Below are 20242 nucleotides of genomic sequence, written 5' to 3'. Positions count from 1 at the left end.
ACTTGCTCCTGAGTTCCGCCTTGAACCTGTGGCCCCCAGAGAGGTGGATGCATGGATGACCCCTGTCCCGCCCCCACGGGCCGCCAGCTGCGGCTGGACAGCGCGTTTCAGGGGGCCTCCGCCTTCTCCTGCTAAAATGCAGATGATTTTAAATAAAAGGCGAGCGAGTGCGGAGACCTGTCTCACCGGAAGGGCGAGGTCCCCCTCTCCCCCGAAATTTGTTGCACAAATGATAAAGGATACATTTGGAGGTGTGGCGAAGGAGGCTCTGAGGTCCCGGAGATCTTAGGGCGATGGGGAGAGAGAACCAGGAGCGGCTCCAGATTCTGCTGATTTTTTTTTTTTTTTTTTTTTTTAAAATCATTGGCTACATTACAAGCCTCAGTGAATAACTGGGGGGGAGTGTTGCGAGGAAAATTGCAGGGGGTGTGTGCACGATACCCGGACCTTCGGCTGCAGGCAGCCCTAAGCGGAGGGGTTTGGTCTGGCGCTCGGTGCCAGTTCTCGCGCGCGAGCCTGGAAAGGTGAGGCCCAGGGTAGAATCTTCCGGGATGTCTCCATCCCCTGGGTGTCAGCCAAGCCCGGAGTTGTGGCGCCCAGCGCGGGACCGCGGCGCAGGAGGCTCTGACTTTGGCCCGCGGGGGAGCCTCGGAGAGCCCGGAGGGTCGCCTCCTCCCTGCACGCTGTAACGGCCCCGCACCGTCTACCTCCCAGCCCTGCGCTCTGCGGGGTCATTGGTCACGCTGGGCCCGGAGAGGACCGAACACTTGTCAACGACACAGCCCGGTGGCCAGGCCCAACGCTCCACCGTCTGACCCAGCCGGAGCCCCCTACTGCACTCTGAATCCATTCATCCGAAGGAGAATCCAGTGCGTTTCTGAGCGTGGGACCCCTTCTGGAGCAAACAGAAGAGCCAGACTCCGCGAGGCCTGTGGAGGAGCTGCAGGAACGCAGGCAGAGGAGGGCGCTGAGGGTGGCGACTGCGCCCCCTTGCGCGGGAGCTCGGCGGAGAGGGGGCGCTTGTTTCCAGGAGGGCGGCTCTTGCTGAAGCCTGGAATACACACTACGGACTCGGCCTGGTTTTGAGTAAAAACCCAAAGCAAATCTCTGGATCACTTTCTAGCCACTAAGCAAGCATCTTGGCGGTTGCCCCAGTGGCCTAATGGATAAGGCACTGGCCTCCTAAGCCAGGGATTGTGGGTTCGAGTCCCACCTGGGGTAGTGGGGTGGGTCTAACCTTTACATGTTAGAGGGATGTTTTAGGTTCTCGGAACCGTATCCCAAACGAGGTGAGGATCGGGGAATCAACTCATGCTTCCAATGTTCAAACTTGCAGGGCCCTGAAAGATTCCAGTATGAGAGAGATGTGATCCTATTTCCCTAAAATGGCAACTCCCAACCCTGAGCCCTTTTTGCAGGACTGCCCAAGAAAGAAACGGTGAACACGCAGAAACACAGGGGAGGGGAGAGAAAAGAGACTCTAGCAAAATGCAGAGTATGGAACGTTGCACCTGTGATATAAATGTCAGAATTGAATGGGCGCTTGGCGAGGATTGAGGTGATGCAGGCCAGCAATGACATTGTCTTGATCTGGGTTAAGATTATGGGTGACTTTCTGCGTGGGGTTCTGTTGTTTCCATATAATTACTTCTGTGACTCTTTATAGTTCCTCCAGGGCCTCAGTGTTAGAATCTCAGTGTGAGCCCCGTGTCCCCGGAAATACCACGCCAGGCTTTTGAGCTTGCTAAGGTGCCCCATCCGGAATTGAATCTCAGACTAGCCACCTCTAGTGCTCCCCCCCCCCCCATTTTCCTTTTCCTTTTCCTCTTTTTGTTTTAAAATTTTATTTTAGAGGGAGAGAGAGTGTGCCAGTGGGGCAGAGAGAGAGAGAGAGAGAGAGAGAGAATCTTAAGCAGGCTCCATGCTCAGCGTGGTGCCCTGCAAGGGGCTCAATCCCACGATCCTGGGATCAATGACCCCAGCGGAAATCCGGAGTTGGGAACTCAAAGACTGAGCCACCCAGGCACCACCCCCTTATCCCCCTTTAAATAATGAAAGTGAGCAGGGCTAGTGTCCTAACGGGGGAGAGAGAATCAATGGCCCCTGAGAAGATGCCTAGTGTGTTTTCTGTTCAGGATAAATGTGGGTGTGCTCTTTTAAGCTGCAGACCTGGAGCCTGGTGAGGAAGAAAACAAAAATGAAAAGCAGCAACTTCCTCTGATCTGGAATCCGACTCCCTTTTTTCTTCTGTCTTAAAAATTAATTTTGGGGGCTCCTGGGTGGCTCAGCCAGTTAAGCTAACAACTCTTGATCTCAGCTCAGTTCTCGATCTCAGGGTCATGAGTTCAAGCCCTGCATTGGGCTCCACACCAGGTGTGGAGCCTACTTAAACAACAACAACAACAACAACAACAACAAAACATTTTGCTAACTGCGGTATTACCAGTAGGGGCTTATAGTAGGTGCTCAATAAACACTTGAGTGAATGAAGATTCTCTTAGGCGAGCGGCTTCGGGTATGTTCGGAAACCTTTGGGACCTACAGCTTATGGAAGACACAAGCTCTCAGCGTGGGGACGTATTCCTGCTGGGTGGGTTTTGTTGTTGAGCCCCTGCCTCAGGATCCTGGGCCTTGGAGTCCCTGAGCCACCTGCTGACCAGGAGACCTGGGTCAAATCCTGCTGGGCCGTGTGCACGTCCACGTCCCTAGGCTTGCACACTAGGCAGCAGAGGAGGGCGAGAAAGCCGACTTGCCTCAAATACATGCCCAGTAGATGTCCTCGAATGAAACTTCTTAAGTTGGCAAGACTCAGATCTTTTGATGTGCCTAGTCCTATATCATTTAAATTAGATGTATTATACTCTCAACCTTAGCATTTTTGACACCGTGAGCCAGATCATTCTCTGTGGTAGGGGGCTCTCCTGTGCAGTGTGGAATGTTTAACAGCATTGTTGCACTTTATTTTCTAGATGCTGGTAGCACCCCCATAGTTATGACGACTAAAAATACCCCCATATGTCCAGTGTCTTATGGTTGTGAGCCACGTGTCTAGAGAATCAAGCCCATAAACATTGGTGCAAACAGTTCTCATTTGAGATCAGACAGGAGAGCTAGTTTGGCACAGGGCCAGGTACAGGGCTGGCCGGAAATCAGCCTGCTGTGGCCAACCTAGAAGGCAGCTTGGTGGGGTCAGGAAATGGGCTATGTACAGGGAGCTAAACAAATAAGTTAATATATTGAGGTTAATGGGAACCAGATTTCTCAGTGATGGAAATGGGAGAAGAGAAGGCTTCCATTAATCCTATGGTGTTCTTTTGGAATTGGAGGTATTAGTGATTTTATGTGATAGCTTGGTAAAGGTTGCATCACTGGGAAAGATGGTCGTGGTAGTGAGTTTGTAAAAACAATTTTTAAAGTTTATTTTGAGAGCGAGAGAGAGCACACGCACAAGTGGACGAGGGGCAGAAAGAGAGAGAGGATCCCAAGCAGGCTCCACGCTGTCAGAGCAGAGTCTGACATGGGGCTGGACCTCATGAACTGTGAGATCATGACCTGAGCTGAAATCAAGAGTCAGAGGCTCAAGTGACTGAGCCACCCAAATGCCTCTATGACATATTGCTTTTAACATTCCTTCATGATCATTGTATCAATCACTTATTTCACTGGGAATTAAAGAATGAAGGTTTCTTAGTTCTATCATTTTTCTGTATCTTTTTTTATTTTTAGTGAATGTAAAATTAGACAACATAAGATAGATCGTTATTTTTTTTACATGGAATGTTTCATTTCATGTCATTTCATTTTTTTTTTTTTTTTACATCCAAGTTAGTTAGCATATAGTGCAACAGTGACTTTAGGAGTAGATTCCTTAGTGCCCCTTCCCCATTGAGCCCATCCCCCCTCCACAACCCCTCCAGCAACCCTCTGTTTGTTCTCCATATTTATGAGTCTCTTCTGTTTTGTCCTCCTCCCTGTTTTTTATATTATTTTTGCTTCTCTTCCCTTGTGTTCATCTGTATCTTAAAGTCCTCATGTGAGTGAAGTCATATGATATTTGTCTTTCTCTGACTAATTTCACTTAGCATACTACCCTCCATTTCCATCCACGTAGTTGCAAATGGCAAGGTTTCATTCTTTTTGATTGCCGAGTAATACTCCATTGTATATATATAACCCATCTTCTTTATCCATTCATCCATCGATGGGCATTGGGCTCTTTCCATACTTTGGCTGTTGTTGATAGTGCTGCTGTAAACGTAGGGGTGCATGTGTCCCTTCGAAACAGCACACCTGTATCCCTTGGATAAATGCCTAGCAGTGCCATTGCTGGGTTGCAGGGTAGTACTATTTTTAGTTTGTTGAGGAACCTCCATCCTGTTTTCCAGAGTGGCTGCACCAGTTTGCATTCCCACCAGAAGCGCAAAAGAGATCCTCTCTCTCCGCATCCTCACCAACATCTGTTGTTGCCTGAATTGTTATTGTGAACCATTCTGACAGGTGTGAGGTGGTATCTCATTGTGGTTTTGATTTGTATTTCCCTGATGATGAGCGATGTTGAGCATTTTTTCATGTGTCAGTTGGCCAGCTGGATGTCTTCTTTGGAGAAGTGTCTATTCATGTGTTTTGCCCATTTCTTCACTGGATTGTTTGTTTTTTTGGTGTTGAGTTTGAGAAGTTCTTTATAGATTTTTGGATACTAACCCTTTATCTGATATGTCGTTAGCAAATACCTTCTCCCATTCTGTTGGTTGCCTTTGAGTTTTTCTGATTGTTTCCTTTGCTGTGCAGAAGCTTTTTATCTTGATGAGGTCCCAGTAGTTCATTTTTGCTTTTGTTTCCCTTGCCTCCGGAGACGTGTTGAGTAAGAAGTTGCTGCGGCCAAGATCAAAGAGGCTTTTGCTTGCTTTCTCCTTCAGGATTTTGATGGCTTCCTGTCTTACACTGAGGTCTTTCATCCATTTTGAGTTTATTTTTGTGTCTGGTGTAAGAAAGTGGTCCAGGTTCATTCTTCTGCATGTCGCTGTCCAGTTTTCCCAGCACCACTTGCTGCAAAGACTGTCTTTATTCCGCTGGATACTCTTTCCTGCTTTGTCAAAGATTAGTTGGCCATATGTTTGTGGGTTCATTTTTCTATATTTCTTAATTGGCATTATTCTGTAAAGAAGAGCTTTCCCCCCAAAATGAACCCAAGATGAACTTCAGATCATTTTTAAAAGACAGAGGACATGCTAAATTCTTTCCCTTTAATTATTGATTTTCACCTCCAGTTATAGCAAATTACCTTATATTTTTCTCTTTTGTATACTATTATTACTCATTCCTAGATTTTAATGTTTTAAAGTGTTGTAATTATAGTTATTATTTATTTATTTGATGCCCAAATTGTTTCGAATTTGGCCAGTGGGGGGGGGGAGTCTTTTCAATATCACATCTTTATTCCTTTTTAAAGATCTCTATTTATTCACATATCTTTACTTTGAAAAATTTCAAGCCTAAAGAAAAAGAAAAATGTATGGATATAGTGGTTCATTTGAAAGTCATTTGCAGTTTAGAAATGTTCTCATTGAACTTTGAGTATTTGCTTATTTACTTACATACATATAATGTCCTAAACTCACCTTATCTTATTCCTGCCCAGACTTGCAATCAGCCCTTTCTCTATGGAATCCTAATTCTTTTTAATAGGAAATGGTGTTTAGAAGCCAAGATCTAGGTGCTAGGAGTGCTCACTGATACTGGGTTATCATTAATTGCAGATTTTTTTGTTTGTTTGTTTAGTTCACCTTTTAGAACAGCTTACTAATTTATCCTTTTGTCTTAAGTGTTCATTCTCCAATCCTTTGTACAACTCAGCTGTTGGAGCAAAGAGTGGATCTTAGTAACTAGATTTTTGGTTCAAGGACATTCCTTCCCATTCCCATTCTTTGTATCTGTTTGGGAAACTCCTCCCTGCCTACATTTAGTCATGATGATAATGTACATCACTGGATTCCCACATGGAATGCATTGGGCTTAAGACCCAAGACTACCAAAACATCCTACTCTCCCATCCAGAATGATTGGTTCGGATTTGGGCATATGATCCAAGAAGAAATTATCATGGTCTCACCTGAAGTTATAAATAAACACTGGTAGGGGCACCTGACTGGCTCAGTCGATAAAGCAGGCAACTCTTGATCTTGGGTCCTTGAGTTTGAGTCCTATGTTGGGGGTAGAGTTTACTAAACAAAATCACATGCTTGCTTTGGCAGCACATATACTAAAATTGGAACGATACAGGGATTAGCACGGCCCTTGTGCAAGGGTGACATGCAAATTCGTGAAGCTTCCATATTAAAAAAAAAATTTCAAAGCCTCATTCCAAACCTCTGAACCACTCCACGGTGCCGACACCGAAAAGGGAATAAATCTTTAAAAATAATTTTAGGGGTGCTTGGGTGGCCCAGTCAGTTGAGCACCGACTTTGACTCAGGTTATGATCTTGTGACTTCAAGACCCGTATCAGGCTTGCTGCTGTCAATACAGAGTCTGCTTTGGATCCTCTGTCCCCCTCTCTCTCTGCTCCCATGCTCTCTCTCAAAAATAAATAAAACATTAAAAAATAATTAAAAAAATTTTTTGACATCCATTTATTATTGAGAGACAGACACAGAGCGTGAGCAGGTGAGAAGTAGAGACAGGGGGAGACACAGAATCCGAAGTAGGCTCCAGGCTCTGAGCTGTCAGCACAGAGCCCGATGCAGGGCCTGAACTCACAAACTGCGAGATCGTGACCTGAGCCGAAGTTGGTCGCCCAACCAACTGAGCCACCCAGGTGCCCCAAAAAATAATTAAAAAAAATTTTTTTTTCAACGTTTATTTATTTTTGGGACAGAGAGAGACACAGCATGAATGGGGGAGGGGCAGAGAGAGAGAGGGAGACACAGAATTGGAAACAGGCTCCAGGCTCTGAGCCATCAGCCCAGAGCCTGACGCGACGCAGGGCTCGAACTCACGGACCGCGAGATCGTGACCTGGCTGAAGTCGGACGCTCAACCGACTGCGCCACCCAGGCGCCCCCCCAAAAATAATTTTAAAAGGGGGCACCTGGGTGCCTCAGTTGGTTAAGTGTCTGACTCTTGATTTTGGCTCAGATCATGATCTCATGGCTCATGGGTTCGAGCCCCACACCAGGTTCTGGTGCTGGTGGTGCAGAGCCTGCTTGGGATTCTCTCTCTCCCTCTCTCTCAAAAATAAATAAGTAAACTTAAACTTTTTTTAAAGAATTAAAAAAAAAAAAAACATGGGTAGAGAGAAGTTCTATGTGCCCAGCGATTGCTAGTTTAGGAGGACGTGAGTTTGGAGGTACTGGTGGCCATCTTGTCTGCCACATGGAGAGACACAGTCTGTAGAACGAAGTCAAACAGAAACTAACAGAATAGAGAGATAAGAAATACATGTCCTGATGTCGTTATTTGGGTCCCTGAATCTAGCCCTGCCTGGAACTTGCAAGAAATTTGGACTTTGCAATTACATCAGCCAATAGATTCCACTTCTTAAACTGGTAAGAGTTGGTTTTCTGTCGCTTGCAAACAGTGTCTTTAGTAATCCAGTGACTACTTTCCCCTCCTCCACAGATTTTTGATAATTCATATGGTGAGGTGTTTTTAGGCCAATTTTTGGAGATAGAATGTACAGAACTTGATATCTGATAACATGTATCTTATGGAGACATGGGGATTCCTATGGCCCTGAAGTTCTTACCTTGACTTACTGGGAACAGGTGAATGATATTTATTAAGACATCATAATCAGCATGAAGAATACATTCTTTATAAATAACCTAAGTGTAAGATCAGTTAGAGTAACACTGGTCTCCAGAAGACTTTTTTTAGTGATTCAACTGGCACTTCTGATTGAGGTGGATGGTTTTTAAGAGTAACTCTTTAATATTATCAACTTAGGAAAGTAAATTTTACAGTGCATAAGACCAAAATCTTTATGGGCGCCTTAAAGCCAGATCTTGCCTTCAGTGCTAAGTAGTGATACTTACTGGACTTGGAAATTCTATGTTCCTCATTGGCATCCATGTTATACTAATTTATAAATGGACTCAATAATGGTTCATAGTCTACCTCAAATTAAATATATAATAAAAATATAGAATATAGGATAAAAAACTTGTCAGCTGACCCTGTATAAAAATGACTACTGCTATATGAAGAGAAACACAAGACACTGTTTACAAATGATATTTATCCAGAACGCGGATGATTGAGCAGAGGACGACAGATGTAGATATCACTTAACATCTTTAGCTTCTACGTCCTGGACATGGTTCGAGCCCAGTGCATCGATGAGGTTAAGGGTCATGAGATGTTTAACTCAAATTACTTCATGTACACAACTGTACAAGGTGAATATTATCTTGTGATTCTGTGAAGGTTGATAGATTTCTCAAGATTACACAACCGGTAATGGCAGATCTGGGAATTAAGGACACAGCTGTGTGAATTCAAAGTTTATTCTCTTAATATGTAGCATCATGTATATTTCCTAACAAGGACACTACCCCAGTGGGAGTGGAGTATAAAATATAGGACCGTAAGTTTTCTCTAGTAGAAAAGTTCTTGCTGATGATTTCCCCCAAGATTGTTGCCAAGCCCTAAAGCAGTAATTACATAACTCCGACAATAGGTCTTTATTACCAGTGTTGGACCTAAAAGAGCCCGAGGAGGAAAAGGGACAATTGCTTGCTCCTTTTCTCTAATGAGTCTCTTAGGGAATATGGCCCTAGTGGCCATGGTGGCTCTCGTAAAGAGCTGGCCCTCTGATTCTCTCAAACATCCTTCCTGCACCAAGGGTTGAGTCTCTGTGCTTTAGCCCTTGTTCATGCAGACTTAGCCTGAAAACCCCAGTGACAAGTCCATTCCCCTCAAACCAATAATCTCTGGCCAGGTCTGGAAAAGTGAAGCAAACCTAGGACTCCTGGTGACTGTCATAACTGCCCTTCTTTCCGGGTAAGAGTCAGATCAGTGGGGCTTTACCAATCACTGATTGTTAAGGTGGAAGCCTTTGCAGGGGCACGCCTCGCTACATCTTTCTTTTATTTATTTATTTTTTATTTTTATTTATTTTTTTTTCAACGTTTATTTATTTTTGGGACAGAGAGAGAGACAGAGCATGAACGGGGGAGGGGCAGAGAGAGAGGGAGACACAGAATCGGAAACAGGCTCCAGGCTCTGAGCCATCAGCCCAGAGCCCGACGCGGGGCTCAAACTCACGGACCGCGAGATCGTGACCTGGCTGAAGTCGGACGCTTAACCGACTGCGCCACCCAGGCGCCCCTCTACATCTTTCTTTTAAGTGGAGCCAAGGAAACAGTTCTGAGATCATCAATCATCCCTTGCGGTCATATATGAACATATATGCCTTGTCTGTTTATGAGACCTGAACTGTAAGGAAAAACAATTGGCCGAGTGTCTGCCCATATGTCTGGATTATTTCCATTTCCATTTTACAAGTTAGACTAGAGGGAGCTCAGTGGATATAACCAAGAAGGACTGGCTCAGAGCTCCATAAACTGCTCAGAAAATGTGAGCCCAGGAAGAAGCAGCAGCAATGTTACCATTCTGAGTGATTACTGATAACATCTACAGAGGAAACATCTTCACAATGTGTAGCATGTCCGGATTAGAGATGATGCAACTGAAAAATGTTCTCTAAGGCAACACCACTAATGACAACAAAGACATCAATATCCTCTATTAAGGCATATGCTTACTATATTTCAGTCTCTGTGGTAACCACAGAGCGTGTGTTCTCCAGTACTATGAATATTAATGTCTCTATTAATATTTTTATATCTTTAGTGATTTATGACACTATTTAAAGATACGTGATCATGGTAGAAAACTCAAACATACAAAGAATTCCCGGGCAAAACCATTGTCCCAATCTCTCAATGTCCTTCCAGAGGCATGGCCCTCATTTTGATATTGAAAGAATGCACACACAAAAAGGCCATCAGTGGCCAAAACACACAGGGAGCAGGGTTCCAATGTCTCACCTGTGTCACTCAGTTTTTCTCCTAGGAGTCTTCTTAGTTGCACAACCTTGACCATCATTTTCAAGGCTTTTGAGTTTTTCCTGCATTGTCTGCCTCTGGGCACCAGCTTCTAGCCCCATGAGAGGAGCAAACCAGTCGAGTGTCTCCGAGTTCCTCCTCCTCGGGCTCTCCAGGCAGCCCCAGCAGCAGCAGGCCCTCTTTGCGCTCTTCCTGAGCATGTACCTGGCCACGGTCCTGGGAAACCTGCTCATCCTCCTGGCCATCAGCGTGGACCCCCGCCTGCACATCCCCATGTACTTCCTCCTCAGCCACCTGTCCTTTGTGGACATCTGCTTCTCCACCACCACCGTCCCCAAGATGCTGGCCAACCACATCCTTGGGACTCAGGCCATCTCCTTCTCTGGGTGTCTCACACAGATGTATTTTGTGTTCATGTTCGTGGACATGGACAATTTCCTCCTGGCTGTGATGGCCTATGACCGCTTTGTTGCCATATGCCACCCCTTACACTACTCGACAAAGATGACCCACCAGCTCTGTGCCCTGCTGGTTGCCGGGTCATGGGTCATTGCCAACCTGAATGTCCTACTGCATACCCTGCTGATGGCTCGACTGTCGTTCTGTGCAGACAATGCCATCCCCCACTTCTTCTGTGATGTGACTCCCCTCCTGAAACTGTCCTGCTCTGACACCCACCTCAATGAGGTGATGATTCTGACTGAGGGTTCTCTGATCATGATCGCTCCGCTTATTTGCATCCTGGCTTCGTATGTCCATATTACCTGCGCTGTCCTGAGAGTCCCGTCCACGAAGGGAAGATGGAAAGCCTTCTCCACCTGTGGCTCACACCTGGCCGTGGTTTCCCTCTTCTATGGCACCATCATTGCTGTGTATTTCAACCCTTTGTCCTCACACTCTTCTGAGAAGGACACAGCAGCTACTGTGATGTATACCGTGGTGACCCCCATGCTGAACCCCTTCATCTACAGCCTGAGGAACAGGGACTTGAAAAGGGCTCTTGGAAAAGTGGTTGGAAGAAAGACATTTTCTGTCCGATGAGAGAATCAAAGCTGAATCTTATTTTCATGAAAACTTTTTTTTTTTTTTAATCAACTGAGTATCAGAGAGCATATGTTTTGTCAAAGGGAGTCTGGAAACAAACTTATTCATGTCTGTGCTAGGGGAATGTAGATGGCAATTGTTACTTACTTACTTACCTGTGGCCTGAATTCACCTGTACTCCTGCTGCATCTACCAGTAATGAGATTTCTTTTTTAATGACTAACTTTTGAATTATTTTACACCTAAGTCAAGTGTTTCCTTTTTAAATGGTCTGTCTGGGAGGATACAGGTGACACATATTTTTGAACATTAGAATTCCCTGGAAGCTTTTATAGTTCACTGATGTCCAGGCTCCAACACTGACCAAATAGATCAGAATCTCTGCGGGTGGGGCCACAACACTGAGATTGAAAAAGCCTCAGATGATTCTAATGTGCAGTCAGAGTGGAGAATCTTTGGTCCTTGTTGTATTCCTTACATGTCCTCTGTCTTGGTCAGTCATAAAAATTGGGTCACAGGCATGATAACAGAAATTAGTTTTGAGGGATGCCTGGCTGGCTCATTCAGAAGAGCCCGCAACTCTTGATCTCAGGTCATGAGTTCAAGCCCCACGTGGGTGTAGAGATTACTCAAAAAAAAAAAAAAAAAAGATTTGAGACTCAGACAAAAGAATAGAGTAAAATATGAGGACTAAAGTGGGTAATAAAATTTCAGGTGAGGCTCAGAGGCCCAGGTGGGCATGTGGCCCAGAGTTTCAAGAGGCAAAGCAGCACAGAAGGGGGAAACATTTCGACGGTGAGGATCCTGGTTGGCTTTCATACCATGGAGCGTGGGGCCAGTAGGGCAGTCTTTGATTCCAGGGGAGCAAATCAACACTTCCTGTTCCCTCTGCCTGGACCAATTCCCCCTACTTTCTTCTCTGTGGCACAAAGGAACACACACCCCCTATCAACACCCTCCTGCACTTTCAAGAAGCAAGTCAAATGTCACCTTGTCATCCATGATGGCTCCTGATTCTCTCTTCTGATTATTGAGCTCTCTCTTTTTTCCTTTGGTTTATTCTTCCACTCCAACAAGTGCTTTCCACAGATTATGAACTCTTCCATACCCCAATTCACATAGTACTTGCCTTGTATCCCAGTGCCTGGCACTGCTCCCAGACCAAAGCCTAGCTGAAAGGAAAAAAATAAAAGGGTGAATGCATACTGCCTTAGCTTTTAATTTGGACGTTATTTCTTGAGTAGGAGTTTTAAAAATTGCTTCATTTTAAACCAATGTTAGGTAATACCTAACATACCTGTGTAGGTAATACCTGCACAATATGGCACCAGAAATCATAAAGAATAAAGCAAAAATAACCTACAGTCCTGCTGCTCCAAGATGGCTGCTGTTATACACCTGTGGATATAATTTTAGAAAAGTTGGCTGAAATCTTTCCATATAATTTTGTGTTCCAATTTTCCACTTCCTTCTTACCATGTGAGTAGAAGTCTTAGAAATGTGATTTTAATGGCCACATAATATTTGATCCATTCACAAATGCATTCCCTGACTCTGAACAATTTCGAGTGTTTCGGGACTATAAGAGATGCTGCCACATACTTCCTGGTGCGTAATTCCCTGTTTGTGTCCCTTAATCCCACATGTAGCCTCCCTGACCAGTTTCTTCAGCTTGCAATAGAAATTAAGGTCATCCCTTCTTTATGTCTTCATTATTTCTGCCCCACCTTACCTGTCACTTATTATCAGGGGTATCCAGTCCTTCCTTCTTGGTGTCAAAGCACCCAGAAGCTCATTCAGAGGGATCAGCCAGTCCTCCTTTCCCCACCCAGGTGAAGAGAGAGAACCGGAAGTTGGACCCGTCCATTGGCATGATTGTGTGAATGACTAGCAAACAGTGCAGCTCCTGAATCTCAGTCTTGTGTGGTCTGCTGTAGACCTTTTTGCTGCAGCATTGATGATTGTGGCTCACATCCCTTTGGGGGCAACTCTTGCACCCTCCTGTGGCCTCAGGTTGCAGCTATCCGAGCACAAATTTACTTTATTCTCCACTGAAGTCTGACTCTGGGTCATGGTGGCTACACCCACAGGGGCTTCCCGCTCCACTGTGTCAACCAAGAACACCAGCTCATCTTTACCCTTCTACCTTTGACACCCTCTCTGAATCCTTGGGGGGTCTGTCTTTTTATATGACATGGAGTTCAATCTGGTTTGTTTCTAAGATATAGCTATATCTGTAAGATAGAATTCAAATACGTGTATATGAAGATGATAATATTCTGATACTTAGTGTTTTTATTGATTGATCTGTAAGGCTTTATAATGAACATTTCAACTATCTTTCTATCTATTAATAACTTTTACTTTTCTTATTTGATGTAAAGTTTTGGAGGCCATAGAGGTTCATGAAGGTTGTACCTTTATTATGGATTATATCTTTTTGTAACAGAAAGATCTTTGTTCTCTTCAATCCTTTTAATATTAATCAAATACTCCTTAAGGTTAATATGAAATCCCTATCTCTACTTTTTCTTGGACTGTGTTGGCTCGTTCTCTTGGACTTTCTGAAATAGTTGACTTGGATGAAGGATACTTTCCCTGCTTGTCAGGTTGTTCTTTTTATTTATTTTTTCTTCTAGTACATGAGAAAAAATTGGAATACAATACTTCACCTGAAATTACTCAACTACGAAAGCCTCCATCTCGTATTCACTGTTAAAAAACAAATAAAACTTTATGAGTATAAAATTAATACATGTTTGATGGGAGACAATATTCCATGGGTCTCTTGTTTTTCTGTACATTTTGTGAGCAGTGACAGTGAGTGCTTCTGTTCTATATAATCTCTTCAAGAATGTTTCTATAGTGAATGGCCTTGGAAGATGAAAATGGTGCCTTTCCAGAGCAAAGGGAGGGTTTTTCACTGTCCACTCTAATAAATATAATGTTTTCTTCTGGGGAAACATCAGGAAGGCTTATTGCCAATTACAAAGGTTTGATTTTTTAAGGTTGGGGGTCCTCTCCTCTAAATCGCCCACTATGTACACAGGTGCTGCCTGGCCTTATTCATGTCATTCCGTGGGAACTGGGGCTTAAGGAACTGGTATAAATGCTGATACGCTGGGTCCTATTATTCGTGTGAGTAATAAAGTCCTTTGTCTCGGACCCAAGAGTTTTGTGTCTTCTGCCACTCTCCGTGAAATTTGCAGACTAGCTTGTTAACTTGTAAGCAGGGTAAAGTCTCAGACCCTTTATAGTTCTTGACACTGCTTATTGAAAAAAGTTTTTGGAAAATGCAGAAGATGATCAAGAAGAAAGAAAAAGTATCAGAAAAACCTGAATTCTGAATATTTTTGTTTCCTACTTCTTCATTTATCATTTTAATTATGATGATGCTCTGACAACAATAAGGAGGGCTGAGCCATGTTGGCTGACCAGAGCACATATGCTCAACCACAAGGCTGTATTGCATATTATACACTTTGAAAATGTCACTTAGGGGTGCCTGGGTGGCTCAGTTAGTTAAGCCGCCAAATCTTGATTTCAGCTCAGGTCATATAGAGTACGAGTTGATTATCCACTCATTCACTGATGGAATCAATATTCTTTTTCTGCTAAAATTAACCACTATTGCCGTTTCTTGTTTGCAAGCAAGAACCCAGAGTGAAACATGCTGGAATGTAATCAATCGTCAGGAAAACACTCGATCCCAGAATTGGAACACCATGAAGATTTTCTCCAATGAATATCTTCTTTCTCTATATTTATTTCTTCAACCCTTCTCTGCTTCTCAGTCCATCAGATGGCAGTGGGCAGGCAGAAGATGGTTGGATCTATACATTCCAGCCAAGCCACATAATGAGATGGACCGGCTCTCCTTCAATCCTAGTTCCAAATACCCTGGTCCAATCAGCTATGGTGAAGGAAAGGGCATATGGAACAAAAATGGCGTCTGGGGCCCCACAGTTACTACTATTTGGATTAGGGGCTTCTGTTCAGGAAAAAGGTAAAACAATGTAAGTAGGATTGAAATCCCAAAGGTATCTGCCCCTGAGGCCTGGAGTTTGCAAATGATAGCATGCTGAGTTCTCCTAGAGACAACATCCCTTAGAATCAGGCTATCCTTTATCCATGATGCCATGATGGATTATGCTCAGCGCTGTCATGTGCTCTCAACATTCCCATCTGCAAAATGGAGAAGATCAGGCATCACTCTCTTCTCTGAAGATAAGTAGGCCTAAGAAAACCAGAGTTATATGGAAACAAAAGAATAGCCCAGCGTCTTAAAAGAGGAAGTAAGAAGGACAGGGATTTAATAACTGAATTTTCACACATATATGTGCACAGGCCCAGATCACTCAGGTCCAGGAGAATTTTGTCTGGGACTTGTCTCCATCAAGCTGGCTTCATTTCTAGTATCTTCCATGTTCTGTCTCGAGGGCTACCAATAAAACCTGAGGTAGTATTCTTTGTCATTACTGTTTCGTCCAAAGGGCCAAAAGTTGGCAAGACAATCATTCTTTTCTCCTCTCTAATGAGGCTCTCAGGGAATCTGGTCCCAGTGGATGTGAAGCTCCTGTAAATGCTTGCTCTGTGATTTCCCCAAACATCTTTCCCAAACAGAGGACTAAGACCATGAACCCCCTGCTCTTCAGGCACTCAGTACCTACCTCTGTTTGCAAGACATTCCAATCCCTACAATGAAGAGAGGTGTTGACCAGTTATGCAGAGGTGAATAACACATGGTAGCAATAGCCCCAAACTCCCTCAGGTAAGATGACAGCAGTAGAGACATTGGTTTCTATCAAGATATAATTTTTTTTTTTTTTTTTAGAAACTTCCTCTGCTCTATCTTCCAAATAGAGGAAGTTAATGCCAGGAGTGGCATCATATGTTACTTAGGAAGAACCCAGTAATAATCAGTTTTTTCTCTCATCTCTTTATGAACTATATAGGAGTTGAGTGGGTCAGGGGGAGAACTAGGTAATGGAAGCAGAGACACATAGAGTCAGGTGTGTGGATATCTGTCTCTTTTTAAGTGTTAATATTTCTGTTTCTTTTTATGTTTATTTATTTTTGAGAGAGAGAGAGAGAGAGAGAGAGAGAGAGAGAGAGAGAGAGAAAGAGAGACAGAGAGAATGCCCAAGACAGGGACAGACAGAGAGGGAGACACAGAATCCACAGCAGGCTCCAGGTTCTGAGCTCTCAGCACAGAGTCTAAGTCAGGACTCAAACTCAGGAGCTGTGAGATCATGATCTGACCCAGAGTGGGACGCTTAACTGAGCCACCCAAGCACCCCTACTGTGTGTTTCTCAATACAAAGTAAGGATTAGTGAATCCAGTAGGAAAAACATCAGAACTCTGTTCGGAAGATGGGAGTGTGGGTTGGACGGGCATATCCATCCTCTTAGCGATTCTATGAACTGATTTGCAAATGTGATCGTGCCTGGAGTCTGATTTGTTAACGATCCCTGTATAGGTATCTGATTTCACTGTTGTCTATTTATCTGAGTCCAGCCCCATGAGAGGAGCAAACCAGTCGAGTGTCTCCGAGTTCCTCCTCCTCGGGCTCTCCAGGCAGCCCCAGCAGCAGCAGGCCCTCTTTGTGCTCTTCCTGAGCATGTACCTGGCCACGGTCCTGGGAAACCTGCTCATCCTCCTGGCCATCAGCGTGGACCCCCGCCTGCACATCCCCATGTACTTCCTCCTCAGCCACCTGTCCTTTGTGGACATCTGCTTCTCCACGACCACCGTCCCCAAGATGCTGGCCAACCACATCCTTGGGACTCAGGCCATCTCCTTCTCTGGGTGTCTCACACAGATGTATTTTCTCTTTGAGCTTGCCGACATGGACAATTTCCTCCTGGCTGTGATGGCCTATGACCGCTTTGTTGCCATATGCCACCCCTTACACTACTTGACAAAGATGACCCACCAGCTCTGTGCCCTGCTGGTTGCCGGGTCATGGGTCATTGCCAACCTGAATGCTCTACTGCATACCCTGTTGATGGCTCGACTCTCGTTCTGTGCAGACAATGCCATCCCCCACTTCTTCTGTGATGTGACTCCCCTCCTGAAACTGTCCTGCTCTGACACCCACCTCAATGAGGTGATGATTCTGACTGAGGGTTCTCTGATCATGATCTCTCCATTTATTTGCATCCTGGCTTCGTATGTCCATATTACCTGCGCTGTCCTGAGAGTCCCGTCCACGAAGGGAAGATGGAAAGCCTTCTCCACTTGTGGCTCGCACCTGGCCGTGGTTTCCCTCTTCTATGGCACCATCATTGCTGTGTATTTCAACCCTTTGTCCTCACACTCTTCTGAGAAGGACACAGCAGCTACTGTGATGTATACCGTGGTGACCCCCATGCTGAACCCCTTCATCTACAGCCTGAGGAACAGGGACTTGAAGGGGGCCCTACGAAAAATGGTGGACAGGAAGACATGCTCTTAGTGATGACAGTAGAATGGACCTATCATTCCCAGCATTTTAATCTTTGCCAATTCACTGAATGTAGTAATCAAAGTGTTTGCAAGGAACTTAGAATACTCTCAGTACAAGTTATGAATGAACTCAGACTTAAGTACAACCCTGTTCCTTTAAATAGGTAATTTTATTTGTTTCTAATTATTGTATTTCATATTGCTTTGCCTAAGGACAAGTTTTTCCTTTCTGGGTGATCATGCTAAAAAGTTGCATGTAATAATTTTTTCCCCACTTCCTTTTTTGGAAATGCTCTCAGAATAAGGCAGTGTTTTTTTCAATCTTGGATACATGATAGTATCGCTTGGGGAGCTTTGACAGCATATATACAGATGTTGGACCCAACTTTGACCAATTAAATCTTATTTTCTGGAATGGGATCCAGACATTGGTATTTTTTCCTCTTTTAATGTCTGCAGGAGGTTCTAGTGTAATTTTCTGAGTTGACCATCATGCTGCTTTGGAGTCACTGTATGATCGCTCATTATCAAGAGTGAGCCTTGGCGTGTCTCAGTCGGTTCAGCATCCGACTTCAGCTGCGGTCATGATCTCCACAGTTCATGGGTTGGAGCCCCATTGTTGGGTTCTCTGCTGATGGCTCAGAGCCTGAAGTCTGCTTGGGATTCTGTATGCCCCTCTCTGTCTGCCCCTCCCCCTGCTTGTGCTTCCTCTCTCTCTCTCTGTCTCAAAAATAGAAATAAACATTAAAAAAAAAGAGTGAGCCTAGAAACCCCAAAAGGAAATCTGATGTCTACTGAGGGTAATAACAATAGAGGTGAAAACCACTCACTGAGGTTCTCTCTGGGCTCAAGTGTTCCTGTGCTGAGACAGCCTGTCCTTTGGCTCAAGGTACATTTCTTAGCGTCACATAGAATCCAAAGAACACTTCATAATTTTTAGCGCTCTCACTAGTCTGTTTAGTCTGCTCTAACAAAAATACCATACACTGGGGTAGCTTAAACGCCAAACTTTTATTTCTCAAAGATCGAGGTGTCAGCAGATTTCGTGTCTGATGAAAGCCAGCTTCCTGGTTTTTCTTTCTGTGTCCTCATGTGGTGGAAGGGGTGAGGGAGCTTTCTGGGGTCTGTTTTATGAAGGCACTCATCCCTTCATGAAGGCTCTGCAGCTCATGACCTAGTCAACTCCCAAAGGTCCCACCTCCAAATACTACACATTGGGGGGTTAGGTTTCAACATATTAATTTGGCGGGGGGAGGGACAGAAACAATCTGTGTCAGTGTCTCATCATCCAATCTGATTGCCTTGCCTTATGGGAGTATATTTAGCATAAGATGTTCCTTTGATTTTGGAGAAACAGATTGACATTTGCTATGTCATCTGTTCAGGGCGCCTAGTCCTTCTATCCGAGGGCCAAACCTTCCCTGAACCTTCAAGATCCAAGTCGCTATTTCCCCTAGGAAGCCTTTGATGATTCCTCTAGGCTCAGATTCTCATTCTGTCTCCTGAGTTCCCACAGGAAACTCCTCTTTGTCTTATTATGTACGTGATTCTGTGTCGTCTGTTTATTGCTGCTTCCTCTCCGCTTTTCCTCTTTGCCCTTAGGGCCCTCTAAAAATTGTGGATGTTCAGGGATCACATACAGAAACTATTCACCTTGGACACCATAAAAATCTTGGCTCCTGACACATATTACACAAGCAAACCTTTAACAATGAATAGGTCAACAAAAACCATGTGCCTTCTGAGAACCCAACCTGAGACATCTTTTAATAATTGTAGCAGAATGACAACAAAGGAAAAGAACAGATCTACTGTGTTGTGTGACAAAAGGTTAAGCACTAGGGTCTAGTCCATTTGCCACATTAGTAACCATTTATTGAAATATTTAGTATTTTTTAATTTGAAGATATAATTTTACAAAATACAGTGTTGCTATTGAGTCATTTTGCTTGATTTTTCTGTGCATGTGGCCTTGTTTAGCATTTGTTTCTTTTTAAAACTCACTACTCCATTAGCTCCTTAAAAGGCTCGTTTTTGACTGTGTCTTTTTGCCCCCTTTGCTTTGCCACCTCCTCCTTTTCTACCATCTCATAAGCATTTGTTTTCCTCTTGGGTTTTATACTTGGATTTCTTTTCACTCTATACTCTGTCCCTGGGAAATTACATCTACTTTGTGTCTAACCACCTCTATGTTCTGGTGACTTCCGAACCCATATGGGTCTGACCTCCCCTTGACCTGTGTATCCAGTGTCCAACCTGGATGTCTTCACATCCCACATTTCCTAAGTGGAACCATCAAGTTTCCACTGCCACCATGGGGCACCACATGTGGTTTCCACACCATGATCCATCCCACCAAGCACAGACACATTTCTCTCTTGCCTGCACTGCCTATCTCACTGAATGGTTCCCAATTAATGTTGCAATCCTCCTATGCTTTCCATAATCCCACAGGTCCAATCAGTCACTAAATCCTCTGCATTCTACCTCCCTATCATTCCTCAATGTTATTCCCTACCATAGTGTCCCACAGTCGGCAAAAGAGATGTTCAGGTCCTAACTCCCAGTACCTATGAATATGACCTTATTTGGAAGTAGGGTATTGACAGATGTAATCAAGTTAAGATTTGGTCAGACAGAATTGGCGTAGGCCATGCAGCAATGGCTTGGTGTCTTCCTAAGAA

At 44.2% G+C, this 20242-nt stretch overlaps 2 protein-coding genes, 1 non-coding gene and 1 pseudogene across 3 annotated transcripts; all 4 read left to right on the top strand.

The window, feature by feature from the left end:
• The first annotated feature begins 1148 nt into the window (after positions 1-1148).
• TRNAR-CCU lies at positions 1149-1221 on the top strand. The gene has a single exon. It is a non-coding gene; the product is annotated as a tRNA-Arg (tRNA).
• Positions 1222-6239: 5018 nt separating this feature from the next.
• Positions 6240-6339, top strand: LOC123589841 (annotated as a pseudogene).
• Positions 6340-9340: 3001 nt separating this feature from the next.
• LOC123589316 (olfactory receptor 1F1) lies at positions 9341-11734 on the top strand. The gene has a single exon (XM_045461248.1). The coding sequence runs from the start codon at positions 10166-10168 to the stop codon at positions 11105-11107; it is 942 nt and encodes a 313-aa protein (XP_045317204.1). The 5' UTR covers positions 9341-10165; the 3' UTR covers positions 11108-11734.
• A 4623-nt stretch (positions 11735-16357) lies between these two features.
• Positions 16358-17972, top strand: LOC123588766 (olfactory receptor 1F1-like). Its single transcript, XM_045459963.1, has one exon. The coding sequence runs from the start codon at positions 16633-16635 to the stop codon at positions 17566-17568; it is 936 nt and encodes a 311-aa protein (XP_045315919.1). The 5' UTR covers positions 16358-16632; the 3' UTR covers positions 17569-17972.
• Positions 17973-20242: the final 2270 nt, after the last annotated feature.

Source organism: Leopardus geoffroyi, chromosome E3, assembly GCF_018350155.1.
Source record: "Leopardus geoffroyi isolate Oge1 chromosome E3, O.geoffroyi_Oge1_pat1.0, whole genome shotgun sequence".
NCBI lineage: Eukaryota > Metazoa > Chordata > Mammalia > Carnivora > Felidae > Leopardus > Leopardus geoffroyi.
Note: the sequence above shows the minus strand (reverse complement) of the source record. Positions and strands in the feature narration are given on the sequence as shown.

Excerpts from the sequence above, each read along its gene's own strand:
- LOC123588766 (XM_045459963.1), top strand. The coding sequence starts at position 16,633 with ATGAGAGGAGCAAACCAGTCGAGTGTCTCCGAGTTCCTCCTCCTCGGG.
- LOC123589316 (XM_045461248.1), top strand. The coding sequence starts at position 10,166 with ATGAGAGGAGCAAACCAGTCGAGTGTCTCCGAGTTCCTCCTCCTCGGG.